The sequence below is a fragment of the Halichoerus grypus genome, chromosome 14 (genome assembly GCF_964656455.1).
Source record: "Halichoerus grypus chromosome 14, mHalGry1.hap1.1, whole genome shotgun sequence".
Classification (NCBI taxonomy): Eukaryota; Metazoa; Chordata; class Mammalia; order Carnivora; family Phocidae; genus Halichoerus; species Halichoerus grypus.
The window spans coordinates 57736563-57753422 of record NC_135725.1 but is presented as its reverse complement, the minus strand read 5'-3'; the positions used below and the strand labels follow the sequence as shown (position 1 = coordinate 57753422).

At 46.9% G+C, this 16860-nt stretch overlaps 2 protein-coding genes across 4 annotated transcripts in view; one reads left to right on the top strand and one right to left on the bottom strand.

The window, feature by feature from the left end:
• Positions 1-864: 864 nt before the first annotated feature.
• Positions 865-13023, bottom strand: NUDT2 (nudix hydrolase 2). Of its 2 annotated transcripts, none has more exons than XM_036081399.1 (3): positions 12870-13023; positions 3304-3444; positions 865-1462 (listed from the first exon to the last, which is right to left on the bottom strand). In XM_036081399.1, the coding sequence occupies exons 2-3, from the start codon at positions 3428-3430 to the stop codon at positions 1146-1148; spliced, it is 444 nt and encodes a 147-aa protein (XP_035937292.1). In that variant the 5' UTR covers positions 3431-3444; positions 12870-13023; the 3' UTR covers positions 865-1145. The 2 variants fall into 2 exon arrangements, with proteins under 2 accessions (XP_035937292.1, XP_077917521.1); XM_078061395.1 differs by lacking the exon at positions 12870-13023 and adding an exon at positions 6987-7139.
• A 150-nt stretch (positions 13024-13173) lies between these two features.
• Positions 13174-16860, top strand: part of KIF24 (kinesin family member 24) — an 84526-nt gene continuing 80839 nt past the window's right edge. Inside the window, exon 1 of one of the 2 annotated variants that reach the window (XM_036081395.2) lies at positions 13174-13265. The gene's annotated coding sequence lies outside the window, so the exon portion shown is untranslated. The other variant, XM_036081397.2, reaches the window with a different exon arrangement.

The window sequence follows — 16860 nt, the reverse complement described above, 5'->3', positions numbered from 1 at the left end:
CGACCTTGGTAATCCAAGTTGACCTTTGCCAACGCCCCTTCGCATCCAACCTTCTGCACTTCACTGGGCAACAACCCTCTAATAAAATCCACATGAATCCATCTGCTAACAGCTCCTGGAAGGGCTGGAGGATCTAACACCTGCCCCGCATTCCTTGAGCCCTAGTAGCAAGGGAGAACAGGGCTGAGACCCAACTCCCGCGCCTCTGGGTCTTACAGTTGAATTGGAGAGAAAGGAAGTAGGTAGGAAGAGAGAAATGTCGATGAGAGCTTGCTAAGGGTGCAGAAGGCAGCTGCAGGCAAGGAGGGCACAGGTGGAGTAATGGGGCTGCTGGGTAGCCTAGCAGAGTCCCCCAGGCCTGGGCATGCCTCTTGCCAGTGACCTCAGCCATGCTGACCAGGTCCCTGGTGACTCATGGGGTCCATGTGTCACAGGCCTGGTGGTCCAGAGTTGTCTGTCCCTTGTCTCCCTCTTGTGACCTGGGATACGTCACAAATTCCTTGGGTCTCTATTTTAGGAAGGATCAACTGAGCACCCACAACATGTGCCTGGTGCCAGGGAGAGGGTGCATCAGTGAGTAGAACACACCCAATTCCTATGCTCTGGCCCCACTGGCTTGTATATCCTGTCCGACTACAGGTCCCAGTCTCGAGTACACTGGCGGGCTGGGGTCAGAGTGTTTGCAGTTCCTGAGGCAGGAGAACCACCCTGGCAGTGTCTGCTCTCTCCTCTCCCAATTCCTCCCTCAGCTTCTCTGGGGCATAGTGCGTGGTCACAAGATTCTCTCTGGCTAAGGTCAGAGCTCCATTTCACTTTAGCTTTCTCCGCACCAAGGGCAAGAGTCCAAGAAATAAAGACAACAGGTTAGATGGACAGATAAACTGCCTGAAGTTTATTTATAAAATACAAGGACGAACTTACTGCGCCTAGACTTTTTTCTTTTTTTAAACTCCTCATTTGCCTTCCTTTTCACCCAGCTGAGACGTTTGTTTGCTCTCCTCTGAAGTTCTCAGCTGATTTTACTAACCGATCTGCTCTTTGGTACGATGAGCCAAAGACCCACACAACCTTCCCCGGGCTGACACTGTTCATCTCAGAAGGCCCTCAAGGATCCCACTGAGGTAAATGACTCTGCCCTGGTCAGCTCAGGATGCTGAGGAGCAGAGAAACTGGTGTCCTTTTTGGAGCGCGGCCTGCATCTCCTTGAACTGAGCCAACTGGCAGGCCTCGTCCAGCCCCAGCCAGCGGTAGGCCTGGTGCTCTTGGGAGAGGCGGATCTCCACATCGTAGTCCTTCACCTCGGCCAGCCAGTAGATGACTGTTTTAGGCTTCTTCCTGGCCACATAATTGAGCTCCATTCTGAAGCCCTCAATGACGGTCAGCTGGCCGGCTGCGATGCCGGCTTCCTCCTGAGTCTCCCGCAAGGCCGTTTCCAAGTCATTTTCTCCTGGTTCCACATGGCCTGGTTAGGAAAAAAAGAGGAAAGGGAGCAAGAGAGAATCTTCAGCAAAGGTGGAATTTTCAGGTCTGACGATTAAAGATGGGGGTCTTTGGCGGCTTTTCTAGATGTTGCTAGGCTCAAGGGGGCCTAGAGACTGGCCATATCCTAACTATGCCTAGGAATGGGGCGCAGAGCCGGTAGCGTCTGGGCAATTCCTCCTCCCCACCCCATCTTCTCTGCAGAGAGTTAAACAGACCATGTGTTTGGCAAGTCTGGTCTAGAAGACGGCTCTTCAGTGGTGAGAGAGATGGCCTCCCTCAGACCTCTGCTTTATCCTTTGGAGCCCTCCTCATCCCATGTTCTCAGGGAGCCCTTTCCCTTGGAGACCTTAAATCGATTTTCTGAAGGAGGGGCAGTCCCTTCTTGGCAGACAGGAGCTGGCTGAGGAGGGAGCACTTTGCCTACAATCTACAGTGAGGACTTAACACTGTCTTAGTTGGTCCCTGAAGTCCCAGGGCCAACAGGCTCCAAGCCCTGCACTGCAGCCCCAGCAGCTGTTTCCAAGTAGCTATCAAGGCTTTTCCATGTTGTTTTCATCTTTCTAACGGAGCAAGGCCAGATTCCAGTTTCACAGGGAAATTCCTGATGGGAACTTAGACTAAGGACAAGCTGAGAGCCAGTTCTAAGAAAATTTGTTGGCAAGACCCAAACCCAAGGAGACAGCTGCCAAGAAACTGTTGTAGGAGAGCTTGAAGCTCTGCAGGCTGGGAGCAGCCCTCAGTCTTGCCTCCAGGCCTTCCCTGCAAATTCTCAGCCTGCCTGGAGGGGCCAAGAAGGACAGGGAGGAGTCTGGCAGCCTCTGTCAACACAGGGCTCCAGCGAGTTGCTGGGGGCCTCCTGGTTCAGGAGCTCCTGGGGAGCAGGAATTGTTAGCTGTTCCCTTCTTGGTTCCGAGACAGGGCTATATCCTAGCTCTCCTCCTTCCCTGGGGTTCTCACAGCAGTGCCCTGAGTCAGAGAGGTTGCTGCACAGCTCCCACAGTCAGGACTTAAAAACCCAACCTAGCTCATGGCTTCTGGAGAATTTTCTCTGTATAGCACCTCATGTAGCCGTGTACACAAAACCAGGTAGGTACTGCATGGGGGGGGCGGGGAGAAAGGGGTGCTGGTGGTGAGAGAGGTGAGCTGATCCTCACGCCCCATCCGCACTCAGAAGTGTGGGGAATCCCTGAACATGCCCTTCCCAACAGCATCTGTGCTCCATCTTCCCATCAGTGTTAACAGGACAACCTCTCCCTAGGCCCAAGCAACAAAATTTGGAGAGGTCCTTTGAAATCTTTCAGTGAGAGGTACTATGCAATGACTTTGGCAATCAGGAGACAAGTGTGAATATTCCTATTCATAGTATTTGTGACACTTCTGTCCCTTTCTTTCACCTTATTTCTCCTTAGTGAAATGCAAATGTGCAAAGTTCATTTCCTGTTCCCCTTTCCTTATTTTCCTCCAACCCTGGATCCTTGTTCACTCCTCTCCCACGGCACTCCCCTTTAAAGTCTTTGCTCCATTCTGTCTAGGGACTGCTCACACAGGGCTCCTGACCTGTAACCCAGTAATGACTAGACCCCAAGGTCCCCAATTCCCAGCACAGTGCCTTTTCTCCATTTACCACAGAGGCTGGTGCTCCAGTGAATCTCACACACACACACACACACACACACACACACACACGCTGCTTCTGCCCTGGGATTCAATCACAGAGTTCTATTTCCAGTCACTGGGATGTAAGCTTTATGGGTGCCTGATAGGGTAGCTTTCTAAGCAACGCTTGGCACTTTCTCGAGAGCCAGCCCCTCTGCCTTGCACCTTTGGGAGGAGTCCAATGATGAATGCCGTCTGATGCCTGCAGCAGTAGAAACTCAATTGCAGGTTTGTCCACCGTGGGAATGAGGCGTCTTCGGAAGATGATCAAGCCACATGCTCTCAGGGCCATGGTCTATTTGAGGACTGAAGAAGATGGGAGACATTGGGAAGTTACACAAAACAGGAGGATCCATCCTGGGGGCAGCATCTGGTGCTGGGGAGTAGCACAGATCAGCTAATAGTGACCTCATCAACTACAGAAAAAGGCAGCATTCCGAGGACCGGTGGGGGGAAATGAGGAATCAGAGACTGATTTGTGAATGATGGTAGGACCCTGGCCCCTACCCTGTCTGTGCAGCTCTATCCCAACTCCTCCAGGTCTCCCTGCTAAGACACAGGGCTGGTGTGAGTGTGTTAAGAGACCGGAGGTCCTCGGAGGCAAACCCACTGAACCTGGAGAGATGCTGGGAATGGGAGAGATGAGGAACAACATCATCAAACCCATGGTCCCATTTCCCTCAGCCTCCAGCCTGAGTCTGCGCGGCAGAGACTCCAACGATGGGGTTTCTGATGGCCTGAGGGGTCACTTAGGAAAGGTAGCTTGGTGTACTAAAAACATTTTAGAATGTTATACATTCACATGGTGCAAAATTCAAAGTACAAAAAGACACACACAGTAGAAAGTCTTTTTCCCACCCAATGAGAAGCACACTAGCATAGTGGGTCAAGAGTGTGACTCTGCAGCCTGGGGTCAAGTTCTGACTTTGCCACTTATTCACTGTGTGCTTAGCTCCTAAGCCTCAGTTTCCTCTGCTGTGAGACAAGATAGTAACAGTTCTACCTCAAAGGGTTGCTGTGAGGATCACATGACTTAACTTTTGTAAAGGGCTTTAGAACAGCGCCTGGCATGTAATGAGCACTCGGTAGGTTTCAATATGCATAGGAAAATGTCTGGAAGGATACACATCATTAATAGTGTTTTCTGGAGGACGAGATTATGGCGAGACTTTCATTTTCTAGTCCCTATATTTCTGCATTGTTTGGAAGTTCACAGAGAACATTTATTAATTTTATAATCACCAATTCAGTAAAGACTAAAATTTTTTAGTCTTTTCCATTTCAGTTACTTTTATTTTAAGATTTTCTTTTTATTTGAGAGAGAGCACAAGCAGGGAGGAGAGGGAGAAGCAAGCTCCCTATGAGCAGGGAGCCCGATGCAGGGCTCGATCCCAGGACCCTGAGATCATGACCCGAGCCGAAGGTAGACGCTTAACCGATTGAGCCACCCAGGTGCCCCTCAGTTACTTTTCTTTCCATTTCAGAAAAGAACGTACACAACAACAAAAGACAGAAAGGGAGAAGAGTAGGAGTATCTGCAGCAGTGAAAAAACAATTCATCATCTGAAGGGGGACATGTCATCAAGGTAACAAAAAATATGGAAGATCTCTTATGTAAGGCCTCACTAAAGAAAATGTGTCATTGGTTCAGTCAACAAATATTTACTGAGTACTGACTATGTAATAAGTACTGTGCTAGGCCTTTGCTCTCATGCAGTTTATATTCTAATGGGAGAGGCAGATTTTTTTTAAAGATTTATTTATTTATTTTAGAGACAGTATGTACATGAGCTGGTTGGGGGGGGAAGAAGGGGGAAAAGAATCTCAAGCAGATTCCATGCTGAGCTCAGAGCCCATTCTGGGGCTTGATCCCACAACCCTGAGATCATGACCTAAGCCCAAACCAAGAGTCGGACACTTAACCAGCTGCACCACCCAGATGCCCTGGAAGAGGCAGAATTTAATCAAATAATTAAGCAATTTAAAAAATAATTGCCAATAAGGTATGTGCTACAAAGGAAAAATGTGTGATAGGTAACCTGACCTTGTCTGAGGGATCAAGGAAGACTTCCTGGAAAAAGGGATGTTTGAGCAGAGAAGTAAGGATGAGTAAAAGGTAAGTTGGCAATGGGAAGGAGGGAGAAAGTATGTTCCAGGTGGAGGGGACAGCATGGGCAAAGGCCCTGAGGTAGGATGGCAGAACTGAAAGAAAATCAGGTGTCTCAAATGCAGCAAAGGCCTAGGACAGTGGCCCAGGCAGGAAAAGACCTAAGTCAGTAGGGCCTCATCTGCAAGATTGCAGGGCCAAAGAAGGCGCTGCTGCACAGATAGCAGGGCTGAAGAGAGGATGGCTGGAGCTGAGGGAATGTTCTCCACGGCCCCCATGCTGTTACTCAATCAAGATGAACCTGGGGCGCCTGGGTGGCTCAGTCAGTTGAGCGTCTGCCTTCGGCTCAGGTCATGGTCCTGGGTCCTGGGATCGAGCCCTGCCATCAGGGTCCCTGCTCGGCGGGGAGTCTGCTTCTCCCTCTCTCTCTGACCCTGCCCCCACTTGTGCGCGCTCGCTCGCTCTCTCTCACTCTCTCAAATAAATAAATAAAATGTTAGGGGCGCCTGGGTGGCTCAGTCGTTAAGCGTCTGCCTTCAGTTCAGGTCATGATCCCAGGGTCCTAGGATCGAGCCTCGCATCAGGCTCCCTGCTCGGCGGGAAGCCTGCTTCTCCCTCTCCCACTCTCCCTGCTTGTGTTCCTTCTCTTGCTGTGTCTCTCTCTGTCAAATAAGTAAATAAAATCTTAAATAAATAAATAAATAAAATGTTTTTTTAAAAAAAAAGATGAGCCTGCATCTGTCAAAGGCACAAAAATCAGACCCAAACTGAAACTCATTCCTTAGGACTGCCAACAGATGGTTTACCAAAAAACCAAATGCACGCAACACTGTGATCTTTCCAAATGTTTCTTTCCTTTTTTTTAGATCTTATTTCTTATTTATTTATTTGAGAGAGAGAGAGCATGAGCGGGGAGGGGAGGGGCAGAGGGAGAAGAAGACTCCCCAGAGCAGGAGCCGCACATGGGGCTCCATCCCAGGATCCCAAGATCATGACCTGAGCGGAAGGCAAATGCTTAAACGACTGAACCACCCAGACACCCTGGTAGCAGGCTTTTTAAAACATTATATTGTATTTCCCTGGTCTCCCTATTTATGCCAAGAACTTTCCCCATTCTGGAAACCAGAAAGAAGCACCCTGTCACCACAGAACTGGTGAACAGAGATTTCAAATTATTGGTTCCGGTTCAGGCAAAAACAGGTACCTGATCCCCTGCCCTCCTATCAAGCTGCTCATACAGTATTAGCAAGTTCCAGGTGAAGGGCACCTTGTTCCTGCTTTGGGTAGAGTCTCATGGAATGAATGTTGGAATCCCTAGAGAGGCTTAGGGATCTAAGACTAGAGGGCAGTGCCCTGCCTTGGACAGGAAGCCCCGGAGCATTGCTCTACACCACAACCATCACCCATACATCATGGGGAAACAATAGTAGCTGGATGGGGGGGCCAAGAAAGACAGGCCTGGGGTGGCCATGTGGAGCCACTGGAAAGAGAGGAGCAGGCCAATATTTTCCCATGGGGGGAGAAGCTTAGGGTAGTGACAAGGGCACACCTCGCAAAAATGTATCTCAGTAGATACCAATGTGTAGGGATAACTACATCTAAGAACCAGACCAACCAGTGGTTCATCTCAATGGAACCAGAAGACCTAGAATCAAGAGCTAGGATCAGATGTCCACTTTCTCCCTATGCTATGGACCCATGGAGAGGACAGTTGTTCTAGAAAGGCAAAACTCCGATCTACCCTTTTCAGTTGCTTGGCTTGAGCCAGCTGTTCTCTAGAATTTCTCTCCTTCCCCATACACATTACTTCCTATTCATGCTTTCAGAAGCAGCTCAGTGTCACCTCTTCTGTGAAGCCTTCTGGCTTCTAATCATCTCATCTTCTGGGCCTTCAACACGGCTTGAATAAACTTCTGTAGGGTTTGATCGGAGAAGAACACTATGAGACAATTAAGGATTTAGTGTAGGGATTAGATCTTGTGCAATTATGGAAGTCGATGGAGAAATCCATGCAACTCTGTCACCTCTGCATCCGGTGTTGAGGCTGAAGTCTCTATAGGTCAGCAAGGCCAGCAGTTGGGAAGGGAAGCTGGATGCGAAGTGGAGGAGAGCAAGGAAAACTGGAACTTGTGAAGACAAACCAGATCCTATGAGGACAAGTAGAACTCCTGAGGACAAACTGAAACCTGTGACTTCCTTTCACCATCTCCAAGCTCATTAACGTGGGTAACTTCGAGGAGCTGGAGCCCTTTGCCATAGAGCTGAATGTTCATCTGGCCCAGCACCCAGAGTATCTGAAGGAGTAGATTCAGCAGGAGTTGGGGAGCTGCAGGCCTGGGTGCTTTATCCGGCACCAATAAGGTGAACCAGCAGATCAGCATCCAAAGGTATGCACTGCCACATGCTTGGTATCCTGCTCTGTCTTTCACAGTGTGCTGGCTGCTACTTCACTGCAGCTTTCCAAATCGTGCACACAATTTTCTTGAGGTCGACCCTAACTTGGAACCATACAGGAAGGGAATCCTGGGAAACACAGTTCCAGCTTAGCCAAGTGGACACAGTACAAAGCCACCACGAGCACAGTACCTAGTCTGGTAAGTCTCAGGCTGTACCTTTGGCAGGGAAGGTCCAGACTGTGCACTCTGTCTCCTTGGAACCCAGCACAGCAGCTCTCAACAGATGTTCACTGACTCAACAGAACACTCTCCCCACATCCCACTCGAACAAATGCGCAGGGTATGTTCTGGGATTTTGGGAAATAGCCCAGTGTTTTCCTGAAGAGTGCCATTTACATAAAAGTCAATGGAGCTATTGTTGTAGGTTTTCTGTTTTTCTGGAGACCATGGAGTGAAACTGTCCTGGGGTTTGAAAGAGGCCAGCTTATAGAGAAACACACACACACACACACACACACACACACACACGCGCGCGCGCGCGCGCGCGCGCGAGCACACACACAAGACTCCAAGTGGATTCAAACCTCAGGGGGTTAAAGAACACAGCATCCAATATGCAAATGTGCTTGCAGCCAGGATTGCAGAGATGAGAACTCCAGGCTGACAGCAGGCAATTCACACTTCAGAAAAGTGGCAAAGTGCCTTAGGTGGTTAAAAAAAACCTGAACAAAAAAACTCCTCAATGTCATCAGAAGGTTCCAGAAGCTAAGGAAAAGTGCTCTTGCCTTTCTCTATATACACATTTCCCTTACAGCTTAGGAGGTTCAGGACCTAGGTGCCAAAAAATAATTCACAGATAAATGGCTGTACTGATGTGTTGTGTTCTAATGTTTTCATCAAATTAATCAGTGTGCAATTGCAAGCATAGCTCAACCCCCAAAAGCCCTCACAAATATACCTTTAGATACAGAAAGAGCTCCCCAAATCCTCTCAGCGTGTTCCTTATCATCTAAAATCCCTTTAGCAGAAACTCTTTCATGCCACTATGTTATCAATTAAGCCTCGACACTGTGCCAGCTACATTGTGCAAGGTTCTTTACGTGTGTGTTTTTCAATGTTCAAGACAAATCTGCATCATAAGCAGGATTGTCTCCAGTTTTGGATGAGGAAACTAAGATTCAAAAAGGTTAAAATACTAGCCCAAGAGCATAGCTGGTCTGTGAATGGCAAGATTTGAATCCAAGTAAGCCTAACTCTGAAGTGTATATTTTTACCCCCTTCCACAGCTCTGCTTAATGTGAAAGAGCAGAGCTTAGAGCACAGATGGTCCTGAGAGAGGACATGCAAATACTTCATACAATTATTTCCAGTTCCCAAATTCCCAGTCTTTGATCTATATTCGCATGGAGGATTTTTAAGGTACCTGGCTGGAATCCTTTCCACAGGACAGGTTTTAGTTGGGGTGGAGGAGGGAGGGTGTGTAGATGAAGGTCCTGGTGCCCAGAGTTGACCCTGGAGAGGTAAAGTGTAGCCTGAGGCCCTGAAACTTGGCCTATCTGATAAGAGTTTCTGTGGGTCCTCTGCTTTTTCTCTGAGAAGCAGGAACCTAAAATCACATGTTCAAAACCTTATCAGGTAGCCTGGGGGTTCCCAACAACCAAGTGTTGGGAATACCTTTAATGCTAGCCTTGGACAAACACACAAGCAACTAACTTAGGGTGCTGGTATCCAGGAAAGTTGCCCAGGCCACTCCACTGTAAGGAGGAAGGCCAACTCTGCCTGCCCACAAGCAACTCCCACTGCTCAGTTTTCCCTTTCCTCCGACATCATAATGGTCTTTTCTGAATTTCCAACTCCCCTCTTCCCTTTCAAAGGACTGAACAGAAATGAGGTGCCCATCTGTGAATAAAGCTCTTTCTTGTAAAAACAACAAAAAGAGAAAAAGGAAAAGGAAAGAAAAGAAGAGGAAAAAGCTCCCAACTACTGTGAATAAATTGAGACAAAGAAAATGTTCCCTCAATTGCACCTTTTCCTGGACATCTGCCACTCTCTTTTCTCATAGAAGCCAACCTGCTGAGTCATCTTGCTATCTTGGCTATTTGGCCGGGGGCAGAAACAGGAGATTTCACCTGTAATGGCATGAATATTGGCTTCTAGGATGAGGCCAAAGTCAGACAAGGCTGGAACAAAAATCATTCCTAGTAAAGAGGATCTGTGAAGTGGCCTATTAGTGCCATCTGCTGTACAATTCTAGAAAGCAAACATGGGGAATTCTAATATTAGAGCCTGAAGGGATTTACTTACTCATCTAACATCTGTTGAGTGTGTCCCCTTTGACAAGCAGCGTGACAGGATTGAAGAGTGGATATGAATCTGAATATTATAAAGCCGCAGCTTTCTAAGTGTTCACAGCCTCATGAAAGTGGAAGGTACTTAGACAAGTTGCCAGTTTATTTTGTGCACCATAGGGGTATGTATAAGATGGAAAGGAAGCAACGAAGCGAGAGTGATTATCTTTAGGTCAAAGGGACACCCCGTAGGATTCTGAAGGATGGCTAGGAATTCACCAGGCAGAATCAAGGTGGAGGCAAGGGGCATTCCAGGCAAAGGGAGGAGTGTGGGTAAAGACCCTCAAGCACAAAATGACATTCCACTGATAAACAGTTTGTAGGCAACGAGGAGGAGCCTTTGACTGGTTTTAGGCAGGGCTGCCAATATGGTCAGACTGACATTTTACAAAAACGAATTCTGGCAGCAAGGAAGGTGGAGAATGGATTAGAAGATTGGAGGCAGGAAGACCAACCAGTCACAAGGTTTTTGCCAACAACAGTCCAGATGACAAATGATATAGAGTTAAATTAAGGCAGAGACCCCGAGAAAGGAGAGGAAGGGATGAATTTGAGAGATATCTCAAAAAGAAAACCAACAGTATTTAAATGTTTCATTGTCCAAGGAAGAGGGGTGGGGAGAGGGGAGAAGAGAGAGAGAGAGAGGGAGGGAGAGGTTGTTTGGTTTGGGTGACTAGAGAAGTTGGTGGAGTAGGGAGTAGAAAGTAAGCTAATGATTTGTTTGGGAAAAGATGAATCTGAAGTGCTGCTGACTACCCCACAAGGTAAATGAACACAGGGAATTGTGCTCAGTGATCATCTCATTCCATCTCTTCATTTCCAAAGGTGAAAATTTCCTACTGGAGAAAGATTTTGCTCCCACCATAGATACCTCTGCAAGCCACCTCCCTCCACTTGGGTAAGTCTGCCTATGCATCTGGTATTCTGGTATTCAAAGCATTTTATCCTCCTTCAGACAGAAACAACATGGAAAAGCATGGCTAGCTTTGCAGTGAAAAAGACCCAGCTTCCTAATTCAACAGTTGTATTACTTTAAGCAAAATACTTCTCTAAGCCTCATTTTCCTCATCTGTAGAATGAGGGTAACTTCTACTTTACATGACTGTTGTAGAGTTTAAAAAACATATATATAGGATCTGACATATCAGAAGTACTGAATATATATGAGTCACTTTCACTCCTGTTATCATAAAAGGTTATCAGGAAGCTTCTGTGTTATGTTTTAATTGCAAGCTCTTAGCTTCTATTGATAGTTGAATCAAGAAATAAATGGCTTTTCATAATTCCAGCAAAACTGCTGGTGAACACACTGTTCACCACACCATTATATTCCTTATGCATAAAGTACCACAAGATAAATTCCTTTCAATAAGTACTAGGAAGAAATTTCACTCTTTTGCGAAAAATGGTTTCCTTAATTATTTCTCTGACAAGTTTTGAGCTAAATTGGGTACTTGCAGTAAGTCTACTGGCCTTGTTAGCTAGTATATTTGTTTGTTTCTATTATGAAGGTAATAGGTACCATTTTTTGAGGGGTTACTGCTTGCCAGGCATTGTGCCAAGTGCTTTACTTTCATTATTTCACTTAATCTTCACAACAACCCTCTGAGTCTTTCCCGCAATTTTTCAGAAGAGGAAAAAGAAAAGCAGGTCTGCCTGATTCCCAACATCACTGCTCTTAACCTCGACTCTGTATTAGCGTTTTACATTTGGCTATTTGATTGCATTGTTTCTTTTTCTTTTTTTTTTTAAGATTTTATTTATTTATTCATGAGAGACAGAGCGAGAGAGAGAAAGGCAGAGGGAGAAGCAGGCTCCCAAGGAGCAGGGAGCCCGATGCGGGACTCGATCCCAGGACCCTGAGATCATGACCTGAGCCGAAGGCAGACGCTTAACCATCTGAGCCACCCAGGCGCCCTCTTTTCTTTTTTTTTTTTTTAAGATTTTATTTATTTATTTGACAGAGAGTGAGTTAGCGAGAGTAGGAACACAAGCAGGGGGAGTGGGAGAGGGAAAAGCAGGTTTCCCGCCGAGCAGGGAGCCCGACGCGAGGCTCAATCCCAGGACCCTGGGATCATGACCCCAGCTGAAGGCAGACGCTTAATGGCTGAGCCACCCAGGCGCCCCGGAAGAGCTCCCTTGTTGGACTCCAGAAGGAGATGGTTTCATCATTCTCTGCTGCCTTCTTTCCAATGTGAACATAGTTACCAGCACAGCCGTTAGCCATGGCCCAGACGAGGCTCGGCCCAGAGCTGGCCAGGGGGCATCTGGCGATAATCCAGGCGCGTGGAGACCGTTCTCCCACAGTTATTCTCCGAGCCTTTCTCCACCCCTATTTTCTTTCCTTTTTTTCGGAGATACAATAACAAATACATACGGCCCCAAACCGGGCCAGAACAAAGGAAAAGGAAGTTCTGTTTTAGATGGTGGGACTCTGGTGTGATTTTCTTTTTTTACTACTACTAATTGCCAAGATATTATCTATTCAATAAATGAAGCCATTAGAACATACAAAATCTCTTCTGGAAAGCAGACAGGGTATAAAGGGTAACAACAAAGTGAAACTGAGGCCAACGGCACTCCTGCCGCCGGTCCCTAAACCCGGAACTCTGCAATTCCGACGTCCCACCCCATCACCACCAGCAAGCGGGCCAGCAATGCTCAGAGCCATAGAACCCTCCCCTCTCCCTGAGCATAGAGGAAAACTGAGGTCCTGCGAGCGGCCGGGGCCTGGCCTGCCCACGCCTCACTGAGAGCCTGGTGCGTCCACCCTTGACAGTGCAGCGACGGGAGATTATTCAGCTGCAGATTCCCATCGCTCCAACGATCAGTTCCTCCGTGGAACCCTGCACCCAGATCCCCCTCTCTAAGACTACTCACCCAAAGCCCAGGGCGGCAGGAGGCAGGCCTTGAACAGAAAGGGGGAGTACGACGACCAATCCGGAAGGTTCGGTTGCGCTTAGAGCGACCAACAGGGTAGGGTAGAAGGCCCCTCCACCCGCCTCAAAGATGCCGTACTTTCACTTAGAACGTCGCGAGATCTTCACTCATGCGATATGATTGGTTGAAAGACGCAGCTTGAGAGTTACGCCCACTGCTTCCTCGGATCCCTGATTGGTCTTCTCGAGAAGAAGGCCTCTAACGTCAACGAGCTCCCCCGGCGCCCATTGGTGGATGAGGCGGGGCTGCCGGCGCGCGGGCGCCGGCGCGGGCGTTCGAACCCGCGCTTGGTGGCGTTACCATGGGGATGCGGCCTGGCCGGCGCCTCAAAAACTGGTGAGTTGACAGCACGCTTGCCAACTTCGGGGCTCTTTCCTGTCGGCATTGTCTTCTGTCCTCAGGGTTGACCGAGGGGGAACTTGGAAGCCACTGAGGTGAGAAATGGTGGGGAGAACCGGGGAGGAGAGGGGTAGGCCTCTGCCCCGCGGGAGAGGGCACGCTGGACGCCTACAGAGCGTGAGAGGAGGCGGCGGTTGCAAGGAAACCCGGGTTTGGCCTCTCCTGGTTGTTCGAACGCTCACCTCCTCTCCTACCCTTCATCCCCTTATCTCTGCCTTTTCTTCAGTGATTATCTCGAGCGCTACTTCTCCCATGAAGCCTTGCTGAGTCTCGAAATCTTCTTGCCTTTGAACCCATGGCCCTGAGTGGAACCTTAGAGCACTTCTATTCGGCCTTGGGTTATTTGGGTACTTCCGTGAGCCTCATTCTCCTCGTTCCTCCCATATAATTGAGAGGTTTTTGAGGCAGAGCGACTATCTTTTATTCCCAGTGTCTTACACACAGTAGAGTTTTCAGGAAATACTTGTTGAGTTGAGTTTAATTCACCACAAATGGATTGGGTTTCCCTCTATGCACTGCCCTGTTTTCCCTCCCGTTCAGAGGGGTTTTTGTTGTTGTTGTTGTTGTTTTTTATGGGAGTAGAGGGAGGGTACCCTAATCTCATATTCGGTAGAACCTGAAAGTCCATATTGGCCTTTCCACTGTTGGTGAAAGGAAAAATTTTTTTGGAGTGCTTGCTAGAACCCTTCTGGTATTGTGGCTTTTAGTCTTATTCTCCCAATGCTTTTATTAAACTTCTTAATGAGTCTTTGCTTAAAACAAACCATTCCTGTTGTTGCTGAACTCCAGGAGTATCTCAGTTTCTTAGTGACCCACAGCTGTTGTCACATTTTAAGAGTGCTGTGGAAGCGGTTTTAAAGCATTTTCTCCTTTGTATTCTCCTTGTAGTCACTCTGCTTCAGGCGCATGTAACAGCTGCCCTGGTAGTTGTCCATTCATCAGCTGTCCATGATAGAATTGCATTACCAAGACTGTTATTTTGTCAACTCATAAGACTATATTGCCAATCTGGATTGTTGATGATTCTCATGTGAAATTCATAGATCAATGATTTTAATAAGAGGATTGAAAAAGTCAGATATAGTAGCTGTGTTATTATTATCCTCTTACAAAAGTTTGACCACAACCATATAGCTAAACTGCAGATCTGTGACATGTAATGGAAACCAGATTGGGGATTCAGGGTGTGGCTTTGGCTCTGTCTCTACTCACTGTGGCTGACTTTGCAAGTCATTTAGCCCTTTTATACCTCACTTTTTTTCAACTGGAAAATCAAAGTGTTGAATTATATTAGAATTCCTGTGACTCTACTATCAACTTAAGCAATTGGTTATTTTTTTAAAATTCCAGTATAGTTAACATACAGTGTTACTAGTTGCAGGTGTACAATACACTGATTCAATAATTCTGTACATTACTCAGTGATCATAAGTGTCCTCTTAATCCCCTTCACCTGTTCACCCATTCCCTCCACCCACCTCCCCTCTGGTAACCATCAGTTTATTCTCTGTAGTTAAGAGTCTGTTTTTTGGTTTGTCTCTTTTTTTCTTAGCTCATTTGTTTTGTTTCTTAAATTCCACATGGGGTGAAGTGATATAGTATTTGTCTTTCTCTGACTTACTTCACTTAGCATTTTATCCTCTAGATCCATCCATTTTGTTGCAAAATGGCAAGGTTGCATTTTTTTTATGGCTCCATAATATTCCACTGTATATGTATTCCATCTTCTTTACCTGTTCATCTATTAAAGAATACTTGGGGGGCGCCTGGGTGGCTCAGTTGTTAAGTGTCTGCCTTTGGCTCAGGCCATGATTCCAGGGTCCTGGGATTGAGACCCGCATCGGGCTCCCTGCTCAGTGGGAAGCCTGCTTCTCCCTCTCCCACTCCCCCTGCTTCTGTTCCCTCTCTCGCTGTGTCTGTCTCTGTCAAATAAATAAATAAAATCTTAAAAAAAAAAAAAATACTTGGGCTGCTTGGCAGTTGTAAATAATGCTGCAATAAAAATAAGGATGCATTTATGCTTTTTTTTTTTTAAAGATTTTTATTTATTCATTTGAGAGAGAGAGAGACAGAGCACAAGCAAGGGGAGCAGCAGAGGGAGAGGGAGAAGCAGGCTCCCCGCGGAGCAGGGAGCCCGATGTAGGGCTCGATCCCAAGACCTGGAGATCATGACCTGAGCCGAAGGCAGACACTTAACCATCTGAGCCACCCAGGCGCCCTTATACTTTTTTTTCTAGAGAGGGAGTGCGTGTGCAAAGAGGAGAAGGGGAGGGGCAGTGGGGGAGGGAGAAAGAATTTTTTTTTTTTTCCCCTCAAAGATTGTTTTTCTTTGTCAGAGAGAGAGAGCGCACACACGCGTGGCGTGCGGGGTGAGCAGCAGGCAGAGGGAGAAGCAGGCTCCCCGCTGAGCAAGGAGCCCAATTCGGGGCTTGATCCCAGGACCCTGGGATCATGACCTGAGCTGAAGGCAGATGCGTAACCGACTGAGCCACCCAGGCCTCCGGAGAGAGAGAATCTTAAGCAGCGAGCCCAGTGTGGGGCTCAATCTCACGACCCTGAGATCATGACCTGAGCAGAAATCAGGAGTCCGTTGCTTAATGGACTGTGCCACCCAGGTGCCCCTACTTTCAAATTAGTGTTTTTGTGTTCATATTCATATGCACCAGTTTGCATTCCTAACAGTGCATGAGGGTCCTTTTTCTCTACATCTTCACCAACACTTGTTGTTTCTTGTGTTTTTTATTTTAACCATTCTAACAGATGTAAGGTGATAACTTTTTGTGGTTTTGATTTGCATTTCCCTGATAATTAGTGATGTTAAGCATCTTTTCATGTGTCTGTTGGCCATCTATATGTCTTTGGAGAAATGTCTGTTCATTTCTTCAGGCAATTGGTTATCGATGTCAGGTAAACATCACACGTTCAGCCTTCCAAGGACTGTACAGCTGGAGCTGAGAGCTGCCATTTATTGAGCATTTACCCTGTGCAAAGCACTATATCCGGGCTTTATATAAATATTACATTTTTCTTAGCATAGTACATCAATGTACTGACCACATATTATTTCATTAAAAGCTTTTGGTTTATGTTATTAATTTAAATCTTTAACTGTTATATGTACTAATGCAATGTCTGTGGGGCAAACTAGGGCATGATCCTCATCTTCCAGTTTAGGAGGAATAGCAGTTTCTTTGGGCTGCCATTTCATTGTTTGTAATGTAAGGGGTTGAACTCTTCTCAGTCCCTTACAGGTTAATTGATCAGTTAATCCACTCTCTTGTACTGCCTTAGCAAACCTGTTCGTAATTTGTTCAGAGTAAATCCTCAACGAATTTTGTTAAACGAGTAATAGTTTTACTCATACTTTGAGTATTGTGGTCATTGTATACTTCCCTAGTTATTGTCTCAAGGATTTTGATGTTCACATCCTGTTAAACAAGAAGACTCTTCCATAGGCATAAACTAATAATAGGTACCATTTGTATTGGGAAAACTCAGTTTTCCACCCATATGTCTTCCTGTGTAGGGAAAA

What these genes read in the sequence shown, in the direction of transcription:
- NUDT2 (XM_036081399.1), bottom strand. Translation starts at nt 3,430, where the DNA reads ATGGCCCTGAGAGCATGTGGCTTGATCATCTTCCGAAGACGCCTCATT. An exon ending in TCATTGGACTCCTCCCAAAG is followed by an intron (nt 1,463 to 3,303) that starts GTGCAAGGCAGA and finishes TTTCCTAACCAG; the next exon opens with GCCATGTGGAACCAGGAGAA.